Raw genomic sequence first — 25,028 nt, 5'->3', positions numbered from 1 at the left:
CCGGCAACCCCCAAGCCAGTGCACTCGTATGAATTAGAAACAGGGGCCCCTTTTTCCAGGTGGGCCCAGCCTGCACACCTGAGGCGGCCCGCCTGTCTGCCGGCTCTTACCTCTCAGCTGTCCCTCAGGCTTTGCACCTTCTGCCTGAGTGTTATTCCAGCCAGAGCGTGGTGCTGCGGGAGGGGAGGGTGCATGCACTCAAAGATTGAAGACCCAGGTGACAGCTCTAGAAGCTGGAACTGGACTCCACTGCTCCTTGCCTGCAGTTAGCGATCATGTTCTTTGATGAAGCCCTGGGTTATTATCACACATGTCCCCTGAGCCTGGGCTTATCTGCAGAAATGTAAATCTGCAGACAAGCTCCTAAAAACTTAATAGGAAAGTTCCAAACCGTTCGGAATTACTCTCCACAGTTGAGCCTGTAGGGTAAATGCCTTTTTTTTTTTTTTTAAGATTTTATTTATTGGGGCGCCTGGGTGGCTCAGTCAGTTAAGCATCTGCCTTCCCCTCAGGTCATGATCCCAGGGTCCTGGGATCGAACCCTGCATTGGGCTCCCTGCTCCACAGGGAGCCTGCTTCTCCCTCTGCCTCTGCCCCTCCCCTCTGCGCATGCTCACACTCTCTCTCTCTGACAAAATAAAATAAAATAGAAAAAAAAGATTTTATTTATTTATTTGAGAGAGAGAGTGAAAGCGAAAGAGAGAGAGCATGGGCAGGGCGGGGAGCAGAGGGAAGCAGATTCCCTACTGAGTGGGGAGCCCAATGCAGACTCGATCCTGGGACTCTGGGATCATGACCTGAACCTAAGACAGATGCTTAACCGACTGAGCCACCCAGGTGTCCCAGGATAAACACCTTCTTGACAGGATGTTCATAACCAACTTTTTAAAAGCAGATGATTTTATTGGGGTTATGATCTGTGCACATATAAGGGGCTCAGTGTCCCTTTCTCTGTCACACAGCCAGAAGAGTGAACCTGCCCCCCACAGCGGTGGTTTCTCCCCAGATGCAAGCCCTCACCCTGCCTTTGACGTCGGCCTTCCTCGATGGCAGCCGTGGGTACCTGTGACACGTCAGGGCCTCTCTGCCCTGCGCGGGGCAAGGTTGTGTGGTGCTGGGGGTGGAGGCTGGGAGGGCTGACGCACCAAGGAGGACGCAGGAGCGTCTCTGTCATTGGGCGTGTGGCTCATAGCCCTGGGGCCCCTTCATCACAGCTTTTGTGCCATGCTCACCTTGCAGTCAGTTATGTCCCACCTGTCCGTGAAGGCTTCTTTAGAGCCTAACTGTTCAATTCAGAATTAAAGTGATTCTTAGAGAATCTGCTTTTGATAAGGTATATGTGATGAGCAATTGGAAAATCACGTTCACAAATATGAGAAGGGTTGCCTTCATCTAGGGTGGGTAGTGTTTTGTTAATTCAATCGGACTTCATTCCTTCTCTTATATGTGGAAGGGACCCCTGACTCCAGGCCTCCGTGCAAGTGAGAGTAGATGACAACATTTCCTACGTTTGGCAGTATATTAATATAGATAGAGACGTATGACAACATATGACAAAATAACATTCAATCTCAGTGTAACCAGTATTTGCATTTATGTACATTTCATCACAAAGCTAATACCAGAGCTGGTGGAGTAAAGAATCGTTGCCTTGGTTGTTGGAAGAAGGGTAATTCTCAGCAGCTAATGCGGCTCCATTTTGCAAATCTGCAAATATACAGAAATCACACTGACCTCATCATCTGCGCCTATTCAAATATAAATATCCACACTTCCCCCCTTCCCAGCATGAAAACAAAGCATATTTTAGGTGAAAATATTTACATGAGGAAATGTACCACATTTTGATTTCTCTAGTGCAGGACGGCTTAGGTATAGGAAAGTGGGATTATTAATCTGTCACTTGAACTAGTTGGTTCTTTCCCTGCATTAGATGCAGCGGGCTCCCTTCCAGGTCTAAGTCTCTGTGATTCTATGTAGCACATTGGTTTGCTCTCTTCTAAAGCAGAGAGGGGAAGTTTTCTTGTAGGATACTACCTTTCTCTGGATTTACACCTGAATGATGTGGGTAGTAAAGGCGTGTTGTATTTATATGTAAGCATCTCTTAGTTCTTTATCGGTCACTTCCAATATGTACAGAAAATACCAGGAAGGTATCACGTGCTGAAGTCGAGATGAGTAGAAGTAGCATTTCAATATGGTACATCTGCTTGACTCCCGTTCTTAAAAAAGCAAGAGTGCCTGTCACTGTGCTTTTTTAAATTCACAACTGAGGAAATTCAGGAGTAAAATAGTGATGATAGTTTAGGGAGAAGAAGAAATCCTCCTACCAGCACATAAGACATGTCCTTTGAAATCTATGTAATTCTGTAATTCCATGCAAAAACAAATTTAAGCATGAAGACGATAAATTACAAAATTTATGTTTTACTGTTGTTGCATTTCATTCTAGCCTTCACTTATTTTTAAATCTTTATTCGCGGAACATAACGAATACCGTGGAGGACATTAGGAGAAGGAAGGGAAAAATGAAGGGGGGAAATCGGAGGGGGAGATGAACCATGAGAGACTATGGACTCCGAGAAACAAACTGAGGGTTCTAGAGGGGAGAGGGGTGGGGGGATGGGTTAGCACAGTAATGGGTATTAAGGAGGGCACGTACTGCATGGGGCACTGGGTGTTATACGAAAACAATGAATCATGGAACACTGCATCAAAAACTAATGATGTACTGTATGGTGACTAACATACTAAAATAAAATAAAATTTAAATAAGTAAATAAATCTTTCTAGAAAGTACGGATGACACTAAAATTGTGAGTTACCGCTGGGAAGAAATTAGCGGCCCGTTCCGAGAGGACACTCCCGCGGATTCCCCCGTCTTACATCTGTCTAACCTTGTTCCTGGAAACTACACTTTCAGGCAAGTGGTTTCTCCACCTTTGCTGTGCTTTCAGAACTTGTGTTGCGACTATTTCCTTAAACTCATGCCTCTACACTACACTGTACCTCTTTTCATTTTGATCAAGAGGTCAAGGCCAATGAGGCTTCCTTGGGGGTTTTGGTTGGCAGCCACTTTCGACTGATAGGCTCATGGCGGAGTATGAATTGGAAGTGCCTGGTTATTGGAAACATTTGGTTTTGATTGTAAGGAATGGTATTCGGATGGCATCCTTTTGCTGTGTTGTTACGTGAAAGAAATTTTGTATCTTCAGAGTGAGGCAGAGTTATGTGATTTATCTGTTTCTTAATCTTTTTCTTTCCATAACTTTTAAAGCTATAACTGAGACATAATAAACTGTGCATAATTAAGATATAACACTTGATGAGTTTTGACACGTGACTGTCCGGAAGACCATCATCACAATCAAGATAATAAACATGTCCCTCAACCTGGAGGTCTCCTTGTGCCCCTTGGATTTCCATTTGTCTCTCCACTCCTGTCCTTGGGCAACATGGAGCTGCTTTCTGTCAGTTTAAATTATTTTGTACTGTCTAGAATTTCACATCAATGGAATCATACAATATGTACTCCTTTTTACCTGTGTTTTCTTTCACTCTGCAAATGATGTTGATTCATCCATATTGTCTGTACCAATAGGTTGTTCCTTTTTGTTGCTGAGTACTCTTCTGGTCTGTGGATGTACCACAGTTTATTTATCCTTACATCTAGTATGGACATCTGGGCTGTTTACACCTTTGAACTACTACAAATAAAGGTGCCATTAAAATTTACTTTAAGTGTTTGTGTGGACAGGTATTTTTATTTTTATGGGGTAAATCGTGGAATAGTGGGAAGGTCAGGTTCTATGGTGAGTTTATGGTTAACATTTTAAGAAATTGCCAAACTCTTTCCTGAGGTGGGTGTTCAATCTCCACATACTCACCAATACTTGGTATAGTCAGTCTTTTTAATTTTATTTAATTTAATGAATGGTAGTATCTCCTTATGGTTTTAATTTGCATTTTCGTGATGACCAATGATATTAAGCATATTTTCACGTGCTTATTGGCCATTCATATAACTTTTTCTGTGAAGTATCCTTTTCCTATTTTATTTTTTTTAATGTCCCCTTTATTTTTTTAAGTAAACTGCCCCAACATGGGGTCTCGAACTCATGACCCTAAGACCAAGAGTCGCATGTTCTACCAACTGAGCCAGCCAGGTGCCCTTCCTTTCCTTATTTAAAAAATTATATTGTTTGTCTTATTTAGTTTTAAGAGTCTTTATACATTCTTTTTTAAAGATTTTTATTTATTTATTTGACAGAGCACAAGCAGGGGGAGGGGCAGAGGGAGAGGGAGAAGCAGGCTTCCCACGGAGCAGGGAGCCCAACGCTGGGCTCGATCCCAGGACCCTGGGATCATGACCTGAGCCAAAGGCAGATGCCCAACCGACTGAGCCACCCAGGTGCCCCAAGTCTTTATACATTCTGAGACAAGCTCATTATTTTATGTATGTGTTGCGGATATTTTCTGCCAGTATATGATTTTTTTCTTTTCTTAATCTTTCAATAGCTTCTCAACCTTTTGGCTAAGATCAAGTGTATTTTCTTAACCTTTGGAAGAGGAAAAATTCTACGTTTTGATGAAGTCTAATTCATCAATTTTTTTTCTTTTGTTTCATGCTTTTTGTGTTCTAATTAAGTAAGCTTTGCCTATCCTAAGACTGTAAAGATTTCCTGTTTTTTCTGTTACCTCTGTAGTTCTAGATTTTATATTTAGATCTGTGATCTCTTTTGAGTTATTTTTATGTATTGTGTGGTATTTTTGAATGTTAAATCAACCTTGCATTCATGGGGTAAATGCTATTTGGTCATGATATCCTTTTTATATAGCACTGTATTAAACTTGCTAATATTTTGGTAAGGGTTTTTTGTCTATCTTCATGAGAGATATTGGTCAATGCCATTCTCTCTTTTTTTTGCAATGTCTTAGTCAAGTTTGGGTATGAGGATCACACTGGCCTGATGAAACAAGGTGGCCAGTGATCTGTCCTCCTCTACTTTCTGAAACATTTGTGAACAACTGGTGGTGTTTCTTCCTTGAATGTTTGACAGAATTCACCAGTAAAATCACTGGGCCTGGAGTTTTGTTTTTGGGAAAGTTTTTGATAGCAAATGCAATTTTTGAAATAGTTGTAAGGCTATTTAGATTTTCTGTTGCTGGTTTTTTTTTTCCTTGCATAGGTTTTTAATAAGTTGTATTTTGCAAAAAGTTTGTCTATTCCATCTAAATTGTCGAATTTGTTGGCACAAAGGGTTTTATAGTATTTTCATATTATCCTTTCATACCCATAGAATCTGTGGTGATAACTCCTTTTTCATTTACTCTATTGATGATTTGTGTTCTCTTTTTTTTCTGATCAGTCTAATTAAGGATTTTGTTAATTTGTTTATCTTTTCAAAGAACCCCTAACTAGAGCTGTGTTAATTTTGTCTATTTTCTAATTTGTTGGTTTCTGCTCATATCTTTACTATTTCTTTACTTCTATTTGCTTTTTATTTACTTTGCTCTTCTAAATTCTTAGAGTAGAATCTTGGATCATTCATATTAAATCTTCCTTAAATGTCTCTAAAGCCTTTAAAACTATAATTTTCCGCTAAGTACTCTTTAATTGTATACCACATATTTTGGTTTATTATATTTTTAAGGTCTTTAAGAATTTAATGATTTCAAAGAAATCCATCTATCCATGCATCCATATATTTATGAATCTTCTGAAGTCTGACTAGGTTAAGAAATTCCCAGGCATCTGATTGGATTCATCTTTGACTAAAAAGTTCACAGAGGTGCTCTAGAGTATTTTACATTGTACATGTGTTGTGAAAATGTTTGTTTTGGTTTATTTGAAATCTCAGCTTAAGAAGTAGCTTACCCCATTAGGTTGGCTTATTATTTAAAAAATGGAAAATAAGTGTTGGTGAGGATATGGTGAAAGGGGAACCCTTGGGCACTGCTGGTGGGAAAGTAAAATGGTGTACCTGCGTGGAGAATAGTTTGTTAGTTCCTCAAAACATTAAGCATAGAATTACCATGTCTGTAATCTTGCTTCTAGATATATACCCCAAAGAATTGACAGCAGGGACTCAAACAGATACTTGTACACTCATAGTGTATATGTTCATGCCACTTTATGAGGTTCTTTTGATTCTTTTTTTATTTTAGTTTTTATTTAAATTCTAGTTAGCTAACAATATAATGTAATATTGGTTTCAGGAGTAGAATTCAGTGATTCATCAGTCTCATATAACACCCAGTGCTCATTACATCACATGCCCTCCTTAATGCCCGTCACCCAGTTACCCCAACCCCCCACCCCCCCAGCAACCCTCAGCTTGTTCTCTAGAGTTGAGAGTCTCATGGTTTGCCTCCCCCTCTTTTCATTTCTTTTCTTCCTTCCCCTTTGCTCATCTGTTTTGTTTCTTAAATTCCACATATGAGTGAAATCATATGATTTTGTCTTTTTCTGACTTACTTCACTTAGCATTGTACTTTCTAGCTCCATCCATGTCATTGCAAATGGCAAGAATTCATCCTTTTTGATGGCTGAGTAACATTCCATTGTATATATACCACATCTGCTTTATCCGTTCAGCCAGTGGACATTTGGGCTGCTTCCATAATTTGGCTATTGTTGATAATATTGCTATGAACAACGGGGTGCATGTGCCCCTTTGAATCAGTATTTTTGTATCCTTTGGATAAATACCCAGTAGTGTACTTGCTGGATCATAGTGTTGTCCTATTTTTAACTTTTTGAGGAAATCTACTGTTTTCCAGGGTGGCTGTACCAATTTGCATTCCCACCAACAGTGTAGGGGGGTTCCCCTTTCTCCACATCCTCACCAACATCTGTTGTTTCCTGAGTTGTTCATTTTAGCCATTCTGACTGGTGTGAGGTGGTATCTCATTGAGGTTTTGATTTGGATTTCCCTGATGAAGAGTGATGTTGAGCATCTTTTCATGTGTCTGTTGGCCATTTGGATGTCTCCTTTGGAGAAATGTCCGTTCATGTCTTCTGCCCGTTTCTTAACTGGTTTATTTATTTGTTTTTTGGTGTTGACTTTGACAAGTTCTTTATAGGTTTTGGATTCTAGCCCTTTATCTGATATGTCATTTGCAAATATCTTCTCCCATTCTGTAGGTTGCCTTTTAGTCTTGTTGATTGTTTCCTTTGCTGTGCAGAAGCTTTTTATCTTGATGAAATCCCAATAGTTCATTTTTGCCTTTGTTTCCCTTGCCTCCGGAGACGTGTCTAGGGACAAATTGCTCTGGCCGAGGTCACAGAGGTCACAGGTGTTCTCTAGAATTTTTTTTTTAAAGATTTTATTTATTTATTTGACAGAGAGAGAAACAGCAAGAGAAGGAACACAAGCACAGGGAGTGGGGGAGGGAGAAGCAGGTTTCCCGCCAAGCAGGGAGCCCAATGCGGGGCTCCATCCCAGGGCCCTGGGATCATGACCTGAGCCGAAGGCAGATGCTTAACGACTGAGCTACCCAGGCGCCCCTCTCCTCTAGGATTTTGATGGATTCCTGTCTCACATTTAGGTCTTTCATCCATTTTGAGTTTATTTTTGTGCATGGTGTAAGAAAGCGGTCCAGTTTCATTCTTCTGCAAGTGGCTGTCCAATTTTCCCAACACCCTTTTTTGAAGAGACTATCTTTTTTCCATTGGATATTCTTTCCTGCTTTGTTGAAGATTAGTGGATCATAGAGTTGAGGGTCCATTTCTGGGTTCTATATTCTGTTCCATTGATCTTTTTTTTTGTGCCAGTACGATACTGTCTTGATGATGACAGCTTTGTAATAGAGCTGGAAGTCCGGAATTGTGATGCCACCAGCTTTGCTTTTCTTTCTCAAGATTGCTTTGACTATTCGGGGTGTCTTGTGGTTCCCATACAAGTTTTAGGATTATTTGTTCTAGCTCTGTGAAAAATTCTGGTGGTGTTTTGATAGGGATTGCATTAAATGTGTAGATTGCTTTGGGTATATATAGACATTTTAACAATATTTGTTCTTCCAATTCATGAGCATGGAATGTTTTTCCATTTCTTTGTGTCATCTTTGATTTCTTTCATAAGTGTTCTGTAGTTTTCAGAGTACAGATTCTTTTACCTCTTTGGTTAGGTTTATTCCTAGGTATCTTATGGTTTTTGGTGCAATTGTAAATGGGATTGACTCCTTAATTTCTCTTTCTGCTGCTTCATTATTGGTGTATAGAAATGCAACAGACTTCTGTGTGCTGATTTTGTATCCTGAGACTTTACGGAATTCCTGTACCAGTTCTAGCAGTTTTTTTTGGTGGAGTATTTCATTTCTACATAGAGTATCATGTCATCTGTCAATAGTGATAGTTTGACTTCTTCCTTGCCAATTTGGATGACTTTTATCTTTTTTTTTAAATTTTATTATGTTATTTTAGTCACCATACAATACATCATTAGTTTTTGATGTAGCGTTCCATGATCCATTGTTTTTGTATAACACCCAGTGCTCCATGCAGTACGTGCCCTCCTTAATACCCATCACCAGGCTAACCCATCCCCCACCCCCCTCCCCTCTAAAACCCTGTTTGTCTCTCAGAGTCCATAGTCTCTCATGGTTCCTCTCCCCCTCCGATTTGCACCCCTTCATTTTTCCCTTCCTTCTCCTAATGTCCTCCATGCTGTTCCTTATGGTCCACAAATAAGTGAAACCATGTGATAATTGACTTTCTCTGCTTGACTTATTTCACTTAGCATCATCTCCTCCAGTCCCATCCGTGTTGATGTAAAAGTTGGGTATTCATCCTTTCTGATGGCTGAGTAATATTACATTGTATATGGCCCACATCTTCTTTATCCATTCATCTGTTGAAGGGCATCTCAGCTCTTTCCACAGTTTGGCCATTGTGGACATTGCTGCTATGAACATTGGGGTGCATATGGCCCTTCTTTTCACTCCATCTGTGTCCTTGTGGTAAATACCCAGGAGTGCAATTGCTGGGTCATAGGGAGGCTCTATTTTTAAATTTTTGAGGCACCTCCACACTGTTTTCCAAAGTGGCTGTAACAGCTTGCATTCCCACCAACAGTGTAAGAGGGTTCCCCTTTCTCCACAACCTCTCCAACATTTGTTGTTTCTTGCCTTGTCCATTTTTGCCATTCTAACTGGTGTAAGGTGGTATCTCAATGTGGTTTTGATTTGAATTTCCCTGATGGCTAAGGATGAGGAACATTTTTTCATGTGTCTGTTAGCCATTTGTATGTCTTCTTCAGAGAAGTGTCTTTTCATATCTTCTGCCCACTTTTTGACTTGATTATTTGTTTTTTGGGTGTTGAGTTTGAGAAGTTCTTTATAGATCTTGGATACCAGCCCTTTATCTGTAGTGTCATTTGCAAATATCTTCTCCCATTCTGTGGGTTGCCTCTTTGTTTTGTTGACTGTTTCCTTTGCTGTGCAGAAGCTTTTTATATGGATGACTTTTATCTTTTTGTTGTCTGATTGCTGTATCTAGGACTTCTAGTACTATGTTAAATCACAGTGGTGATAGTGGACATCCCTTTCTTCCTTACCATAGAGGAAAAACTCAATTTTTCCCCGTTGAGGATGGTATTAGCTGTGGGTTTTTCATATATGGCCTTCATTATGTTAAGGTATGTTCTCTCTGTCCCTATTTTTTTGAGGGCTTTTATCATGAATGATTGTCGTACTTTGTCAAATACTTTTTCTGCATCCTTTGACAGTATCGTATGGTCCTTATTCTTTCTTTTATTAATGTGATCAATTAGTCACATTGATTAATTTGCAAATATTGAACCACCCTTGTAGCCCAGGAATAAATCCCACTTGACTGTGGTGAATGATTCTTCTAAAGTACTGTTGGATTCAATTTTTAGTATTTTATTGAGAATTTTGCATCCATGTTCATCAGGGATTATGGCGTGTAGTTCTCTTTTATAGTGGAGTCTTTATCTGGTTTTACTCTCAGGGTAATGCTGGCCTCATAGAATGAGTTTGGAAGTTTTCTTTCTGTTTCTATTTTTTGGAACAGTTTGAGAAGAATAGGTATTAGCTCTTCTTTAAATGTTTGGGAGAATTCCCCTGGGAAGCCATCTGGCCCTGGACTTTTGTTTGTTGAGAAATTTTTAATTACTGCTTCAATTTCCTTGCTGGTTATGGGTCTGTTCAAGTTTTCTATTTCTTCCTTTTTCAGGTTTGGTACTTCGTCTGTTTCTGGGAATTTATCCATTTCTTCCAGGTTGTCTAGTTTGTTGGCCTATCCTTTTTCACAATATTCTCTTATACTTTTTTTGTATTTCTTTGGTGTTGGTGGTTATTTCTCCCCTCTCATTTGTGATTTTATTTAATTGGATCCTTTCTCTTTTGTTTTTGGTAAGTCTGGCAAGGGGTTTATCAATTTTAGTAATTATTTCAGAGAACCACAGCCTGGTCTCATTGATCTGTTCTGTTGTTTTTTTAGTTTCTGTATCATTTATTTCTGCTCTAATCTTTTTATTTCCCTTCGCCTTCTGGATTTAGGTTTTATTTGCTGTTCCTTTTCTAGCTCCTTTAGGTCTAAGATTAGGTTGTGTATTTGAGGAAGGCCTGTATCACTATATACTTACCTTTGCTACATCCCAAAGGTTTTGGACTGTCGTATTTTTATTTTCTTTTGCTTCCATGTATTTTTTTAATTTCTTCTTTAATTTCCTGGTTAACCCATTCATTCTTTAGTAGGATGTTCTTTAACCTCTGTGTATTTGTGGTCTTTCCCAATTTTTTCCTGTGGTTGACTACAAGTTTCATAATATTGTGGTCTGAAAATATGCATGGTATGATCTCAATCTTTTTGTATTTGTTGAGCGCTGATTTGTGACCCAGTATGTTATCTATTCTGGAGAATGTTCCATGTGCACCCAAGAAGAATGTGTATTCTGCTGCTTTAGGATGAAGTGTTCTGAATAGATCTGTTAAGTCCATCTGGTCCAGTATGTCATTCAGAGCCATTGTTTCTTTGTTGATCTGCTTAGATGATTTGTCCATTGATTTAAGTGGGGTGTTAAAGTCCTCTACTATTATTGTATTGTTATCAATGAGTTTCTTTATGTTTATTGTTAATTGATATATATATTTGGGGTTCCCAAGTTGGGGGCATATTTACAATGTTAGATCTTCTTGATGGATAGACCCTTTAATTATGATATAGTGCCCTTATTCATCTCTTGTTACAGTCTTTGCTTTAAAATCTAGTTTGTCTGATACAAGTATGGCTACTCTGGCTTTCTTTTGATGCTCATAAGCATGATAGATGGTTCTCCAACCCCCGGTTTGAATCTGCAGGTGTCTTTAGGTCTAAAATGAGTCTCTTGTAGACAGTATATAGATTATTCTTGTTTTTTTTATCCATTCTGATACCCTGCTTCTCTTTATTGGAGCATTTAGTCCATTTACGTTCAGAGTGATTATTGGGAGATAATGCTGTTAATGCCATTGTGTTACCTGTAAAGTCATTGTTTTTGGAGATTTTCTCTTTTCCTTTCTAGTCTTTGTTGTTTTCAGTCTTTCTTTCCCACTGTTGCTTTTGGCTTTCTTCCCCACTCAGAAGAGTCCACTTTTATATTTCTTACAGGGCTGGTTTATTGTTCACGAACTCCTTTAGTTTTTGTTTGTCTGGGAAACTCTTTATCTCTCCTTCTGTCCTGAATGACAGCCTTGCTGGATAAAGTGTTCTTGGCTGCAGATTTTTCCCATTCAGCATGTTGAATGTATCATGCCACTCTCTTCTGGCCTGCCGAGTTTCTGTGGATAGATCAGCTGCTAACCGTATTTGTCTTCCCTTGCTGCTTTTAAGGATTTTTTCCTTATCTCTGTATTTTGAAAATTTACTGTGATATATCTTAGTGTTGGCCTGCTTTTGTTGATTTTGATGGGAGTTATCTGTGCCTCCTGGATTGAATGTTTCTTTCCACAGATTAGGGAAGTTTTCAGCTATAATTTGCTCAAATAAACCGTGTGTCCCTTTTCCCACTCTTCTGAGACTTCTATGATACGAATGATATTGCCCTTTATGGAGTCACTGAGTTCCCTAATTCTACATTCGTGATCCAGTATTTTTCTTTCCCTCTTCTTTTCAGCTTATTTTCCATAATTTTGTCTTCTATGTCACCTATTCTCTCCTCTGCTTCTTCCATCCTTGTGGTCATTACATCCAGTCTGTTTCGCATCTCAGTTACAGCATTTTTTATTTTAGCCTGACTCGTTTTTAGGTCTTTTATCTCTGTGGTAAGGGACTCCCTGATATCTTCTATGCTTTTCTCAAGCCCAGCTAGTATCCTTATGACTGTTTTTTTCAGTTCTGGAGCAGGCATATTGTTTATATCTGTTTTGATTAGGTCCCTGGCCATGACCTTTTCTTCTTCTTCCTTTTGGGATGATTTCCTCTGTGTTGGCATTTTGGCTAGATCTGTATCTTCTTTGTGTTAGGAAAGCCTTTTATGTTTCCTGCTCCTGAGAGTAGTGGCTTATTAAGAAGAGGTCATATACTGTCCAGGGCCTGGTGCTTCGGGATGTGTGTCTGGTCTGTGCTACGTGCACCCTGATGCTGTGTTTTGGGGGCTCTTTCCCTCAGGTCAGCCCTCTGCTGAGTTTTTCCTTGCTTGCACTAAGGAGTGTTTGGACCTTGTCCAGTGTGTGACAAGTTTTAACTAGATATGCTTTCATCTGTTTGTTAAAAAAGGCCAGATCCTATTTCCACTAGAGCTGAAACTTTGCAGCACTCTATCATCAGTAGACTTGGTGCTTGTGGGGGATTTATGCTTGTTTTCTGGGGGAGAAGCCTGTTGCCCTGGCTCTTAGGCATACTTGCCCTAGCATAGAAGCACCTGCAGAGTACAGGGGGTGAAGTTTGGGGTAAGTGGCTCCAGCCTCCCCTGGATGGGTGTGGGGAGGGGGCACTCACTCTGCTGCTCACTGAAATCCAGTGGTGCTGTTGGGTGGAGGAAAAAAATGGCATCCACCCTCTCCCTGGGCCCCCAACAGGTGAACTTGTGCCCTCACTGTCCTCACAGAAGAGTGAAGAATCTTCCCTTGTGTGCCAGGTATCCCTCAGATCTCTGCCTTCACCGTGTCTGTGACTGAGCTATCTGCCCACCTGGTGGCACAGTGCTTCTATATTTTATCTCTGGCATCTGACAGAGTTTCAAAACTCCAAATTTTAGGGACCCAGCACTGCCTGGACCCACGATGATCCTCTGGAGGAGGGTCTTGGGGCACTGGGGCTGGTGGGAGTTTGTTCCAGAAGGGCAGTTGCAGGAATGCACAGGTGCTTGGAGTTCAGAGTAAAGCACAGCAAAAAGCTGGTGTCCAGGTTAGCTGCCCTCAGCAGGTGCCTCTGCCCCTATGCTAATGAACAGGGCAGTGCAGTGGCGCCCACCAGCTCTTTTGTCCCCATGAGGCAGTACCACCTCTCCCAAGTGCGCTCCAAGAAGGGGAGCTGTCTCTCCCAGTGTGATTCAGGGGATCCTCAGACCACACTGTCCACTCCCAGGCCTCTGCCCTCCTTCTCCACAGGAGCACCACTGTGCCCACTGGGCTCCACACTGGCTGCAGTGCAGACTTCTAAAACTTCCGTCTTTGAGCTCTGTTGATTGTAAAAACTCACAATAAGGAGGCTCTTTCATTTTCCCAGTCAGTGGCTTTGGGGAAGTGTTTTTCTTGTTCAATCCCCTGTGTGCTGTTTGCTCTCTCTCTGATCAGGGCTCCCTCCCCTCTACAGCACCCGGGATTCTTTTCCCCCCCAAATCACATCTCTGCACCTCCTACCTTCCACATTGTGGCCTCTTTTCTCCCTCTACTTCGGCAGTTTGTTCTCTCAGCCCTCAGATCGATTTCCTGGGTGTTCAGAATGAGTTGATATTTATCTAGCTGTGTTTGAGGGACAAGGCAAGCATAGGGTCCCCTTACTCCTCTGCCATCCTAACTCCTCCCCATTTCATTTTTACTTAGTTCATCATCTGGTTGAGGCACATTATTGCTGCTGTCTCCATTTTACCATGAAGAAATCCCCTTAGGGGCCCCAGGATGTGTCCTGACAGCCTCGCTGAGGAGGAGGGATCTCAGATGCTTGGTTTGCTGTCAGAGCCTGAACCAGAGTTTAGATCTTGGTTGTATGGAGTGTGTGGGCTAGTGTGAAAGGGTGCACAGAATACGTGTGCCCCCATACACACACACCTTACTACAGGTAAGGCCTGTGTTCTTCCCCTAGCTTCATTATCCTGTTCCTACTAACACCCGTATAACATTCATCACTGTTCAGAACCAACATCTTTACCCCAGAAGGATGAAGTGACCATATTAGTTCCTGATCCAGGACCTCATCAGTAGTGAGTTCACCACAGGATGTCCTGAACGAGTGTCTGCAAGGAGTGTGCTGAAAACATAATTATATTAAGTCCTCTAGAAAAGAATAAAAAAAAAATGCAAAATCCTTGTAGATGATGAGTGATGTAGTGTCTCCACGTGCTCACACCTGAAGGCAGGACCTAACCCCGACACATTCTTTGTTTCAGGTACTAGAGGGAGGTTCCTATGTTGGTTGAGGAAGATTTATTCATCTGGCGTCTCCAAGACTAGTCAGAAACCCATATAAGATACAACTCCATCATGTGGCTGTATTACTAGCTAAAAATAAAATAAACCAACAGCAACACATTAACAAAAAAACCCTCAGATACACTCTTCTTTTCTCAGCCTCATCCTCAAATTTCTGTTTACATCTCTTCTGAGTTTTTCTGAGAAATGTACCATGGGCAGATTAAATGGACCATTTGCCTTAAGACTTGGCATCTTCTTGCAACGTGATTTTTTTTTTTTGCAACATTTTTCTTTATTTTGTTTCTCATATTTCTCCTTTTTGTAGATTGACTGTTACAGACTCGGATGGAGCCTCTAACTCCACAACTGCATCCCTAATAGTCAACAGTGCTGTGGACCATCCTCCAGTTGCCAATGCAGGACCAAATCAGACCATAACTTTGCCCCAAAACTCCATCACTTTGAATGGAAACCAGAGCAGTGATGATCACCAGATTGTCCTCTATGAGTGGTCCCTGGGTCCAGGGAGTAAGAGCAAAGAGGTGGCCATGCAGGCAAGTTCTCTATCCTGCCTTCAACCTTTTACTTGTCTGTCCATCCAACCACCCACCCACCCACCTACCCATCTATCCAGCCACCCACCCATCTATCCAACCACCCACCCACCCACCCACCTACCCATCTATCCAACCAGCCACCCACACACCTACCCATGTATCCAACCACCCACCTACCCATCTATCTAACCATCTATCCATTCATCTAGCCACCTACCCACCTGTCCATCCATCTATCTGTCCACCCATCCACCCACCCATCCATCTACCCACCCACCCATCCATTCATCTATCCACCTATGAATCCAATCCATCCATGAATCGTCAATCCATCTACCTATCCACCCATCTACCCACCCACCCATCCATCCATCTATCCATCCATCCATCTGTATGTCTGTCCATTTAAAACTGTTCACACATCTATCTACCTTCCTACCTACCTAAATTATTGTTATGTGGTATAAATCCAGAAAATATGTTTTAGAAGATTGTCTGATGTATTACAACTATTGGAAGAGCACCTAAATTCATAGATTTTCCAAACTTACATCCTTTCCCCTCATCCATTCTCTGTAAGCACAGAATAGAAACTAAGTGGGTGCTGTATTGATAGCTTGACCTTGAGGCTAGTTTGGGGAAAGTATGACCCAACATTTGCTACAGAAATATTATTTTAGTATTGGGAGAAACTTTAGATAAAGAATCCAACATAAAATTTATTATCAGGAAATTTTTCCTTATTTTGTTTGTCATATTTTTAGAAATTTCATTGTCATCTTTTCTGGATCTAGTGGTCTCTTTTTAAGAGCTTTTTGTATCTAAACTTTAATTTGCTCAAATCTATTTGTCTAAAGACATACTGCCATAGACACTTTTGCTGTGAGTAGTATGTGTGCACATGAGTGTGTATAAGCTATTTGCTTCCTCTTCTTTTGGTGGTGGCCAGAACTATTTGTTTTTATTGCTAACCAGCTTGCTATTTTTAAGTTATTATTTGACAGTTTTCATTTTATTCTTTTTTTTTGTTATGTATATATATAAGCAAGCCCTACGCCCAATGTGGGGCTTGAAGTCACGACCCCAAGAGCAAGAGTTGCATACTCTATTGACTGAGCCAGTCAGGCACCCCTTCCGTTTTTATTTTAATTCCAGTTAACATACAGTGTTATGTTAGTTTCAGGTTATTATTTGAAAGTTTAATGGAAAAAAGGTAGGACCTTATATTGCCACCTGTACTCCTTCAAATTCCATCTCATCTGTGCAACATAAATTTCTTGTTAGTATTTTAGATGAAGTCAGATATCCCACGAAAGCTTACCTACTTTACTTTCTGATGTTTCTGGACAGTATTTTGCAATTATGATGAATTTAAAATGACTGGTTGGGTGTATGGAACTTGAGAGGGCCGTGCCGTAGTGTCCATCTCTAAGGGTTGTGGCACGTGCTGTTTGCTTCTGTTGTGCTAAGACTTCTGATTCAGAGGGCTTTACATGCAAAACAGAAAAGATGGGATATTTTGTATTTCCTTGGTTAAAAAAATATTCCAGGGATGCCTGACTGGCTCAGTCAGAAGAGCGTGTGACTCTTAATCTCAGGGTTGTGAGTTAGAGCCCCTCGTTGGATATGGAGATTACTTACCAATAAAATTTTTTAAAAAATCCAAATTTTCTTTCCTTTAGTTATTGAGAATTATGTGCCCAAAGCTCACACCCCAGAATTCATCCATATCTGCCCAACGTATGTCCAAGGGAATCAGCAAGTGCTGGGCACAGGGCCAGCTTCTCCACACCTGCCCTTCTGCAGTGGACACTCTGAGATTATCCCCAGTAACAAGGTTATTGTCTTGTGATTGATGGATGAAGATGTTAAAAGGGGTGATCTTTTTATTAACTGGGCAATCACAAAGATGACTGTGTAAACTGGAGTCTTAGATTATTAGTCTAAACATCGCGCAGGGCTTCCTGCCGAGGCTTTGCTTTAGATGGGGGAAGGCCATCTGAAGACTCCAGGCTATTACCTGGAGCATATGGTGGCTTTGAGGGTGCTTGGTGACTGTATGAGTCTGCCCACTTCTCATTTGCCACAACATTCCCTATACCGTGTGCATAAGCATTTATGTAACCATATTAATTTTGAAGTAAGTACTAGGAAATTATACTTTTGTAGAGCTTTTCAGAGCAAAATGCTTTGCTGTATTTAGTGAAAGGGAAAAACACCTTTTCTAAGTTCTTAAAAGTATGTATTTCAAATTTCACAAGTTCCCCTCGTGATAACACAATTGATTTTCTATCAGTTTTCTTTTTCAATTTTCCATTAAAACCTTTAATAGATACATGCAGATACATTTATCTTTAGACAATCTTGGGATCTATAAAAGTATAAAAATTATAGTAGGATTTAGGATTAAAAATCCTTTCCATGATGCCATGAATTTCAAACATAAGCAGTAATTGGAAATGTTACCAACAGCAACACAATAGCAACAAAGTGAAAGTTGTTAACCTGGAGACAAGTACAGCATTATATATTCAATTGAAAAAATGTCTTATTGAAAAATTTTGTTGTCTTAGAGTTTTAAAAAGTTATTTTTACTTATAAAAGTAATGCATGAATTGCTTCTTGTAGTTAAAAAAAAAAAAAGTTAACTTCTGATAAAGTACAAATACACCTTGATTGTACCCCAGTCCCCTTATGGTGATAATTTTATCAGTTTAATGTCTGTCCTTACAGAATCTTTTCTATGTGTTCTGTGTATATGCATATGTACACATAGAAATATCTGTCACATTATATACATTGTTCTGCAACTTTCTCTTTTTGCTTGATGGTATGTCTTTGACATCTTTGCATTTCATTATTTATAAGCTACAGACTTTTTTTTTTCCTTTAAGTAGGCTCCACGCCTAGCATGGAGTCCAACTCCATTTCAGTACGTATAAATCTACCTTATTCTTTTAAACTTTCTCATTTAAACTAGCATTGTAGTGTATCATGGTGGGTCTGGCCACGCCCCATTGATGAAAGTTTATTTAAAGATTGATTGATTGATTGCTTGATTTTAGAGAGAGAGTGCAAGCAGTGGGGAGAGAAAGAATCTCAAGCAGACTCCCGAATGAGTGTGGAACCCAGCACAGGGCTCGATCTCATGACCTTGAGATCCACCCGAGCTGAAATCAAGAGTTGGCTGCTTAACTAACTGAGCCACCCAGGTGCCCCATTGTTGATGAACATTTAGACTGTTTCCATTGTTTGCTACTATAAACAATGCTTCTGTCAGCATCCAGGTGTGAGGCTCCTTGTGTGAATGGGCATTTCTCTAGCGTAGGTAGTAAGAAGTAGAATCACTGGTTAGAGTATGCTCATTTAACATGTCAATGGCTGTTGCCAGACGGGCCTCCAAAAAGGCCAAATTAATTTGTACTTCTTCAACAGCGTATGAGGAAACACACTGAACTTTAGATTGCATTTCCTTGGGGCACACACATTTCTTTTTCAGGCAGGATCTCCATATTTAGCAAAAGCATTCATTTTTCATTACGTCATGCTACTTCTTAAAATTTTTTTTTTTTCTTTCTCATTTCTACTTGCTTTTACTTAGGGCGTTGAGACACCATACCTTCATTTGTCGGCCATGCAGGAAGGAGACTATATGTTCCAGCTGATGGTGACAGATTCTTCAAAGCAGCAATCCACGGCTGTGGTCACTGTGACTGTCCAGCCTGGTAGGTGAGATAGAAGGGGGCTTTGGCCCCAGAGATTAAGGCAGAAATGACACCTGGGCTTCTGTGCTTCAGACAGGCGAAATTTGGAGGCAAATTCTCTGTATTAACTATCAAGAAATTGGGGCTGGAGGAGCTGAATTTTGCAGCTTTCTGTTGTGGTTTGGAATCTTGTGTTGACTGTGTCTTTAAACCATGGCATGGAGGCCCAGATGGACATCCTCAGGGCCCTTCGAGGGCTCCACTTGCCAGGTAGACACTCCTCCAGGTGTCCCACTCTACTGCAGAGCTCCAGGGCCTTCTTGAAGAGTCTGGTCATGATGTGTGGCCTGGTCGCTCAATGGCTCGTAGTCAGATGGAGACTTGACTCCAGGTCATCTCTCAATCCATTAATGCTTTCATGAAAACCCAGGACTCTGCCTTCCTGCAGATTTAAATAACCTTAAGGGTGGTTAGGTTTTTGCATGACAGTGCTCTTTGCTTTAGAACTTTTCTAGAAGATGCTGCTAATCTCAGTAACTGTCCAGTATACTGGCAACTGAAAATACACTCAGCTTATAGGCAACGCATTTATTTGTTTTATTTATTCACTTTAGTATGTAGTAAGTGCTAGCAGTTAGACCCTGGGGATGTGGAATTAAACAAGAAAGACTTGGTCTCTGTCCTCCCAGGGCTCATGGGGAAGTCCACTGAAAAACCACAGGATCAGTGCATTTCTAGGGGATGGACGCAGCGCTGCTGGAGCCCATGAAAGGACCCACCTTCCTGGGCTTGAGGCATCTGCAGAGAGTCTTCCCTGAGCTCAGGTCTGCAGTTGGCCAGGTGAATTTGGGGAGAGAAGGGCAAGAGGAAGAGTTTTTTAGGTGAAGGAAACAGTATATGAAAGCCATGGGATGAAAGGGAGTTTGGTAGTTGAAGGAATTAAAGAGTCTAGCGGGACAAGAGAAAGCGGTGAGGACGTGGGAGTGGGAGGCGCGGGGGTTAGGATGCCCAGAGCTGCTCTGGGGCGAGGCGGGGCTCCCCATCCAGGGCTTCGTGACGGATGGTCATGCGTTTGACCCTAAGGACAAGAGAAACCACTGCCTCACCGAACTTTACTGAGTAGCGCAGGGCGGGTTGGACATGGTCCAGATACGGGGTCATAGCTGCTTCAGTTTTTGACTCTGTGACTTTTATTTTAACAGAAAATTTGTCTATTTCAATATCAATATCAGCAATACTTTATATCTTTTGCTTTTTTTCATCTTTTTTTCCCCTAAGATTTTATTTTTAAGTCATCTCTACGCCCAGTGTGGGGCTGGACTTACAACCCTGAGATCAAGAGCCGTGTGTTGTACTGGCTGAGCCAGCCGGGCGCCCCTTATACCTTTTACTGTTGTTCAACACTTAACCGAAATGTTTTGAGCATTTATTATTTACCAGGCACTGTGTTAGGCACCGGGGCTACAAAGACAAAAGGAAGTAAGTCCTGCCTGACAAAGCAACTGTCAACTCACTTCCTTCCAGTTCCCGCCTGCCTCCCCCACTCTCCCCAGTCCCTCTTCCCTGCATCTGCCCATCCCGTTCCTTTTCCTTCTCTCTTGACTCTGTGACTTTTGAGGTCTTTTATTTTATTTGTTTATTTCAGAGACAGATTGCACATGCACACACATGCACGAGGTGGGGGGGATCCTCAAACAGATTCCCCGCTCAGTGTGGAGCCTGACGGTGGTGGGGGGCTTGATCTCACAACCCTGAGCCGAAACCGAGTCAAACGCTTAATGGACTGAGCCACCCAGGGCGCCCCTCGAGGTCTTTTAAGGAAACCAAACATGTATGTATTAGGGAACAATATTTCCTGCTGTCTGCACCCCCCAGCCTCACCCTCAAAACTGCAGTGTTTCTCCCCAGGATTCCCCCGGAACACCATACACTCTAGTCCCCGCCTGATCCAAATAGGAGTAATTTGCTAAAATCAAGAAAGCAGGGGATCACAGACTTAATCTGAAGAGATAATAGCATTTCCCACCATTTCTGTAATTCTAGAAAGCAACAGGCCTCCGGTGGCTGTGGCCGGCCCCGACAAGGAGCTGGTCTTCCCGGTGGAGAGCACCACCCTGGATGGCAGCAGGAGCACTGACGACCAGGGCATCGTCCTCTACCACTGGGAGCACGTCCGGTAGGCCCCCTTACCACTGAGCCGTGGGGGTCACGCCCCTGGCCCAGGGCTAACATCGCCCCCTCTCTGGAGGGCCCAAATTAGTCAACTCGAGCATGCTGGGGAGTGAGGAGCACTGTTGTTGAAGAGCAGATCAAGTGTGGAAGGGGCCATCTGGGGTGGGAGAGCTTCATGACTGACTAGGTGCTAGGAGACCTGTGGGAGGCCCTCAGAGGCCTCCTGGCTACACTCACTCAAACCATCTGCTCTGCCTCTCAGAAACTAGTGAGATCACTAGCCTAGGTTTGCCCAGACGGTAAGAGGGGGCACTGGGTTTTTCCGAAGACAGGGCCCACAGTCTTAATAACCGCACTGTAATTCCCCTTTGGAGATCTGTGATCTGGCTCATCCCTTCCTCTTCCATACTCTCTGTCAAGATAGATGAGGATTTAACCTAATTTCATTCAAAGAGAAAATGGGAGTAGTTTCTAAGACTCTGTTTTGTAAGGACAGATCATTTCACTGACAGTTCAATTAAAAAAAAAAAACGGCCCCCAGACCCGTTTTGGGGGCACCTGGATGGCTCAGTCGGTTAAGCACCCGACTCCTGGTTTCAGCTCAGGTCATGATCTTGGGGTTGTGAGATTGAGCCCCGTGTTGGGCTCCACACTCAGCGCAGAGTCTGCTTGAGATTCTGTCTCTCCCTCTGCCCCTCCCCCTGCGTGCGCACTCTCTCTAAAATAAATAAAATCTTAAAAAATAACCCCCCAAAAACAAAAACCTTCTTCCTAGGAATCCCGCAGGCTCATTCTAAAATAGGCATTAACTTATGACCTGTACCCTGAACTAGAGAATTTAAGTGGATAAAAGTTATCTTGGAATTCTCTAGATGCTGTGTTTTAGCTGTAGAAACGGGCTTTTATAAGGACACAGATATCGTGCCTGCTCTGTTTTGTTGTTCACTTCCCTGTTCCACAGAGGCCCTGGTGCCGTGCAGATGGAAAATCCCGATGACGCTGTAGCCACAGTGCGCAGGCTCCGGGTGGGGACCCACCACTTCCGTCTGACGGTGACTGATGGGCAGGGGCTGAGCAGCACGACCACCCTCACCGTGGCCGTGAAGAAGGGTGAGTCCTGGCACTGCGGCGGTTGGGCACCTTCTGCTTTCCTGTCTCACAAGACCCTCAGCCATGATTGTTCAGAAGCACTGGTGTTTATCGGTTAACCGCAGACTCTGAACTCATGTCAGCCAAGAAAAAGCCATTCTTCCCCCGAGCATGCTCGCTGTTCCCAGTCTCCCTCTGCAGAGAAACAGCATTTCCTTTTGTGTGTTGAGTGAACCTTCAATGGGCTTCCCTCTTCTTCTGTGACTACTAGCAATGAAACACCCGCGTCCATGTGATGGCGTTATGCTCGCTCTCTCCTCCCTGGGAATCGAAGAGCAGAGATGTTTTCAAGTTCCATATTGTTTGTTAACTTGTGGTCTAGTCTCGTGCCACTCTGCTTGAGGACCTTCGTTCCAGACATTTCTGTGTCCTCTGGGGCACAATGCAAGGCTTATGGCAACTCACAAATGCTGGGCACTGGAACAGATGGGTGGATGGATGGATGGATGGATGATCATGATGTGTTGAAGCACAGGGGTGGTCAAGAGCATGCTGGACAAAGTCGGGTACTGTAGACCAGCCAGTGGTGGGTGTGCTGGGGAATGGCTGAGCTTTTGTCTCAATCTGTGAAGGGTCATGTGTCAGGCCGAAGAGGCTGGGACTTCGTCTGCTGGCCAGGCTGGAGAGGCTGAAGCAGTTTTATCAGCAAAGTGACATGGGTCTGGCTGTTTTCAAATGTTTTATGGTGGATGTTTTCAACCATATATAAAAGTAGAGAAAGTAGGCTCATTGGACCATTATGTCCCCATCACCCAGCTTCAGCAGCCAACAGTGGTTTGCCAATCTTGTGTCGTCTAGCCATTCATATTTTCTTTTATTTTGGTTGGAGTATTTTAAAGCAAACCCTAGCACCATGTCATTTTACCTGAGAGTTTGGGATTTTTAAGACAGGTAATGGTTTGATGGGAAGAGAGGTCAGCAGCAGGGAGAGCAGGGGGGGAAATGATTGACTAGAAAGACATCTTAGAGCCTGAAGTCTCAGGCCTTGATGCCTCAGTGGTTCTGGAGGGCAGAAAGATGGTGGGTGTCCCAATGACTCAGGGACGATGACTTCAGCGCATGGGTGGGTGGTGGCGCCATGCTCTGACCTCCGTCCAGAGAAGAGCAGCCCTGGGTTTGTGGGGGGTTGAGTTTGGACCTGGCGGATTTGTGGCGATGGAGTGCCCAGAGAGTGCCTGGGGGGGAGTCCTGACGGAGTTCAAGATTGCAGGGACATAAGCATTGGAAGGGGGTGGCCACCTTAAGTCCAGCGTTGGAGCGAGAGAGGGTCTAGTAATCATTTCTCACAGAAGGACCTTCGGGCTTACGCAGTCTACTGCCAGTCTGTTTCTGTGGGTTCCAGCCTCCCCCTCGGTCCATGGTGGGATTAAGCCTTCACACCAGGTTCTCCCCACAAGTCCTCCCAGAAGGGGCATGTGGTGGACAATGTGGAAACGCTGCTAACGGTACCAGGTGCCTCTGCTCTAATCTCTGGGGTGTTTTCTCAGGAGGAAAGTGGCTGGTGATTGGCGGGATGCTCATTGCTCCCTTGGATCAACATCTGGCTGTGCTCACCCCATGACTTTTGCTTGACTTGTTTTTAAGGGGCATTTGCAAGGGGTCAAGGGTCAGGTAGGGTCCCAGAGCGCCACCTGAACACGCAGATTTCCCTCACAGCAGCCTCATCCCCACAGTGGGGCTGTGTCTTAGTATGGTCTCCCCCTGCACCCCATTCTCCTGGCTCCTCTCTCCTGAGGCGATTTCATCAGAAATGGCTCTTAACGTTGTTCATGCATATTTAACACCCAGGTGGAGGAGTGAAGGCCTGATTGTTTTTGAGTCAAGTTTTAATTTAAAGTACATAATGATTCAGAATATATTTTAAACTAAAATATTTTCACTTTCTGGACCCTGATAAGTAAGGTCATTTTTTCTTTTTCAAAAAGAGAAAAACTGTCGTGTTATTAGAATCTCCCCGTGTACAGGCCACCAGATTACAGCTACGCATAAACAGAGCTAGCTACAAGAACGTCTATATATTACGGGTAGAAAACAGTGCCTCTCGGCTCTTTTAAATCTACGTATGGGCAAGAAGGAGCCATCGTGGATAGTCTACTGCACTCTTCTGCCACCCGCATTTCAAATCCATCTCTTTGCTTTCATTTTTGCTATATTTGACTTAGAAAATAACAGTCCTCCCAGAGCCCACGCTGGTGGCCGCCATGTGCTTGTGCTTCCCAATAACTGCATTACTTTGGACGGTTCGAGGTCTACCGATGACCAAGGAATTGTGTCCTACCTGTGGGTCCGGGATGGCCAGAGCCCAGCCGCTGGGGTGAGTGTTCCACAAGAGTTGTCCCGCTTACATCACGCGGAGTCAGTCTGCTCGGGCTACTGTAAGGAAATACCATGGCCTGGGTGGCTTCCATGACAGACAGACATGTCTCCCAGTTCTGGAGGCCATGACGTCCAAGGTTAAGGCTCTGGATGATTTGGCTCCTGGTCAGAGCTCTCTGGCTCACAGGTGACTGCCTTCTCGCTGTGTCCCCACACAGCAGAGAGGGAGGGAGGGCTCTCTGCTGTCTCTTCTTCAAGCACATTAATCCCGTGGAATCAGGGCCCCACCCTTATGACCTCATGGAACCCTACCTCCCTCCTCACAGGCCCGATTTCAAACACAGTTACACTAGGGGCTAGGGCTTCAGCAGATGAATGTGAGGGCCACACAGTTAAGTCCTTAGCAGCATTTCTGTTATGACCTCATCTCCCTTTCCATGCTCCCCACTAAGGTGTTTATGCTTCTGGGTTTCCTCTGAGGCCTGGAGGCAGCAAGCTGCTCTTAGATTCAAGCAAAGGCTGAAGTCTTCCCTGTTGTTTTCACAGCCCGGGG

General features: G+C 42.8%; 1 protein-coding gene and 1 long non-coding RNA gene across 3 annotated transcripts in view; one reads left to right on the top strand and one right to left on the bottom strand.

Annotated features, from left to right (window-relative positions):
- The window catches only part of KIAA0319 (KIAA0319 ortholog), a 96,383-nt gene that overhangs the window by 56,156 nt on the left and 15,199 nt on the right, over window positions 1–25,028 (top strand). For both annotated transcript variants that reach the window (XM_027603664.2, XM_027603663.2), the window contains exons 8-14: window positions 963–1,055; window positions 2,794–2,923; window positions 14,903–15,131; window positions 18,736–18,859; window positions 20,882–21,014; window positions 21,972–22,120; window positions 24,322–24,473. In XM_027603664.2, the coding sequence (XP_027459465.1) occupies window positions 963–1,055; window positions 2,794–2,923; window positions 14,903–15,131; window positions 18,736–18,859; window positions 20,882–21,014; window positions 21,972–22,120; window positions 24,322–24,473 (1,010 nt within the window). The remainder of the gene's footprint in view (window positions 1–962; window positions 1,056–2,793; window positions 2,924–14,902; window positions 15,132–18,735; window positions 18,860–20,881; window positions 21,015–21,971; window positions 22,121–24,321; window positions 24,474–25,028) is intronic.
- On the bottom strand, window positions 1,554–24,557 carry LOC113927663. The gene is made up of 3 exons (XR_003521699.1): window positions 24,438–24,557; window positions 16,456–16,621; window positions 1,554–1,707 (listed from the first exon to the last, which is right to left on the bottom strand). It is a non-coding gene; the product is annotated as an uncharacterized LOC113927663 (long non-coding RNA).

The sequence above is a fragment of the Zalophus californianus genome, chromosome 7 (assembly GCF_009762305.2).
Source record: "Zalophus californianus isolate mZalCal1 chromosome 7, mZalCal1.pri.v2, whole genome shotgun sequence".
Classification (NCBI taxonomy): Eukaryota; Metazoa; Chordata; class Mammalia; order Carnivora; family Otariidae; genus Zalophus; species Zalophus californianus.
This window is presented reverse-complemented; position numbering and strand designations above follow the sequence as displayed.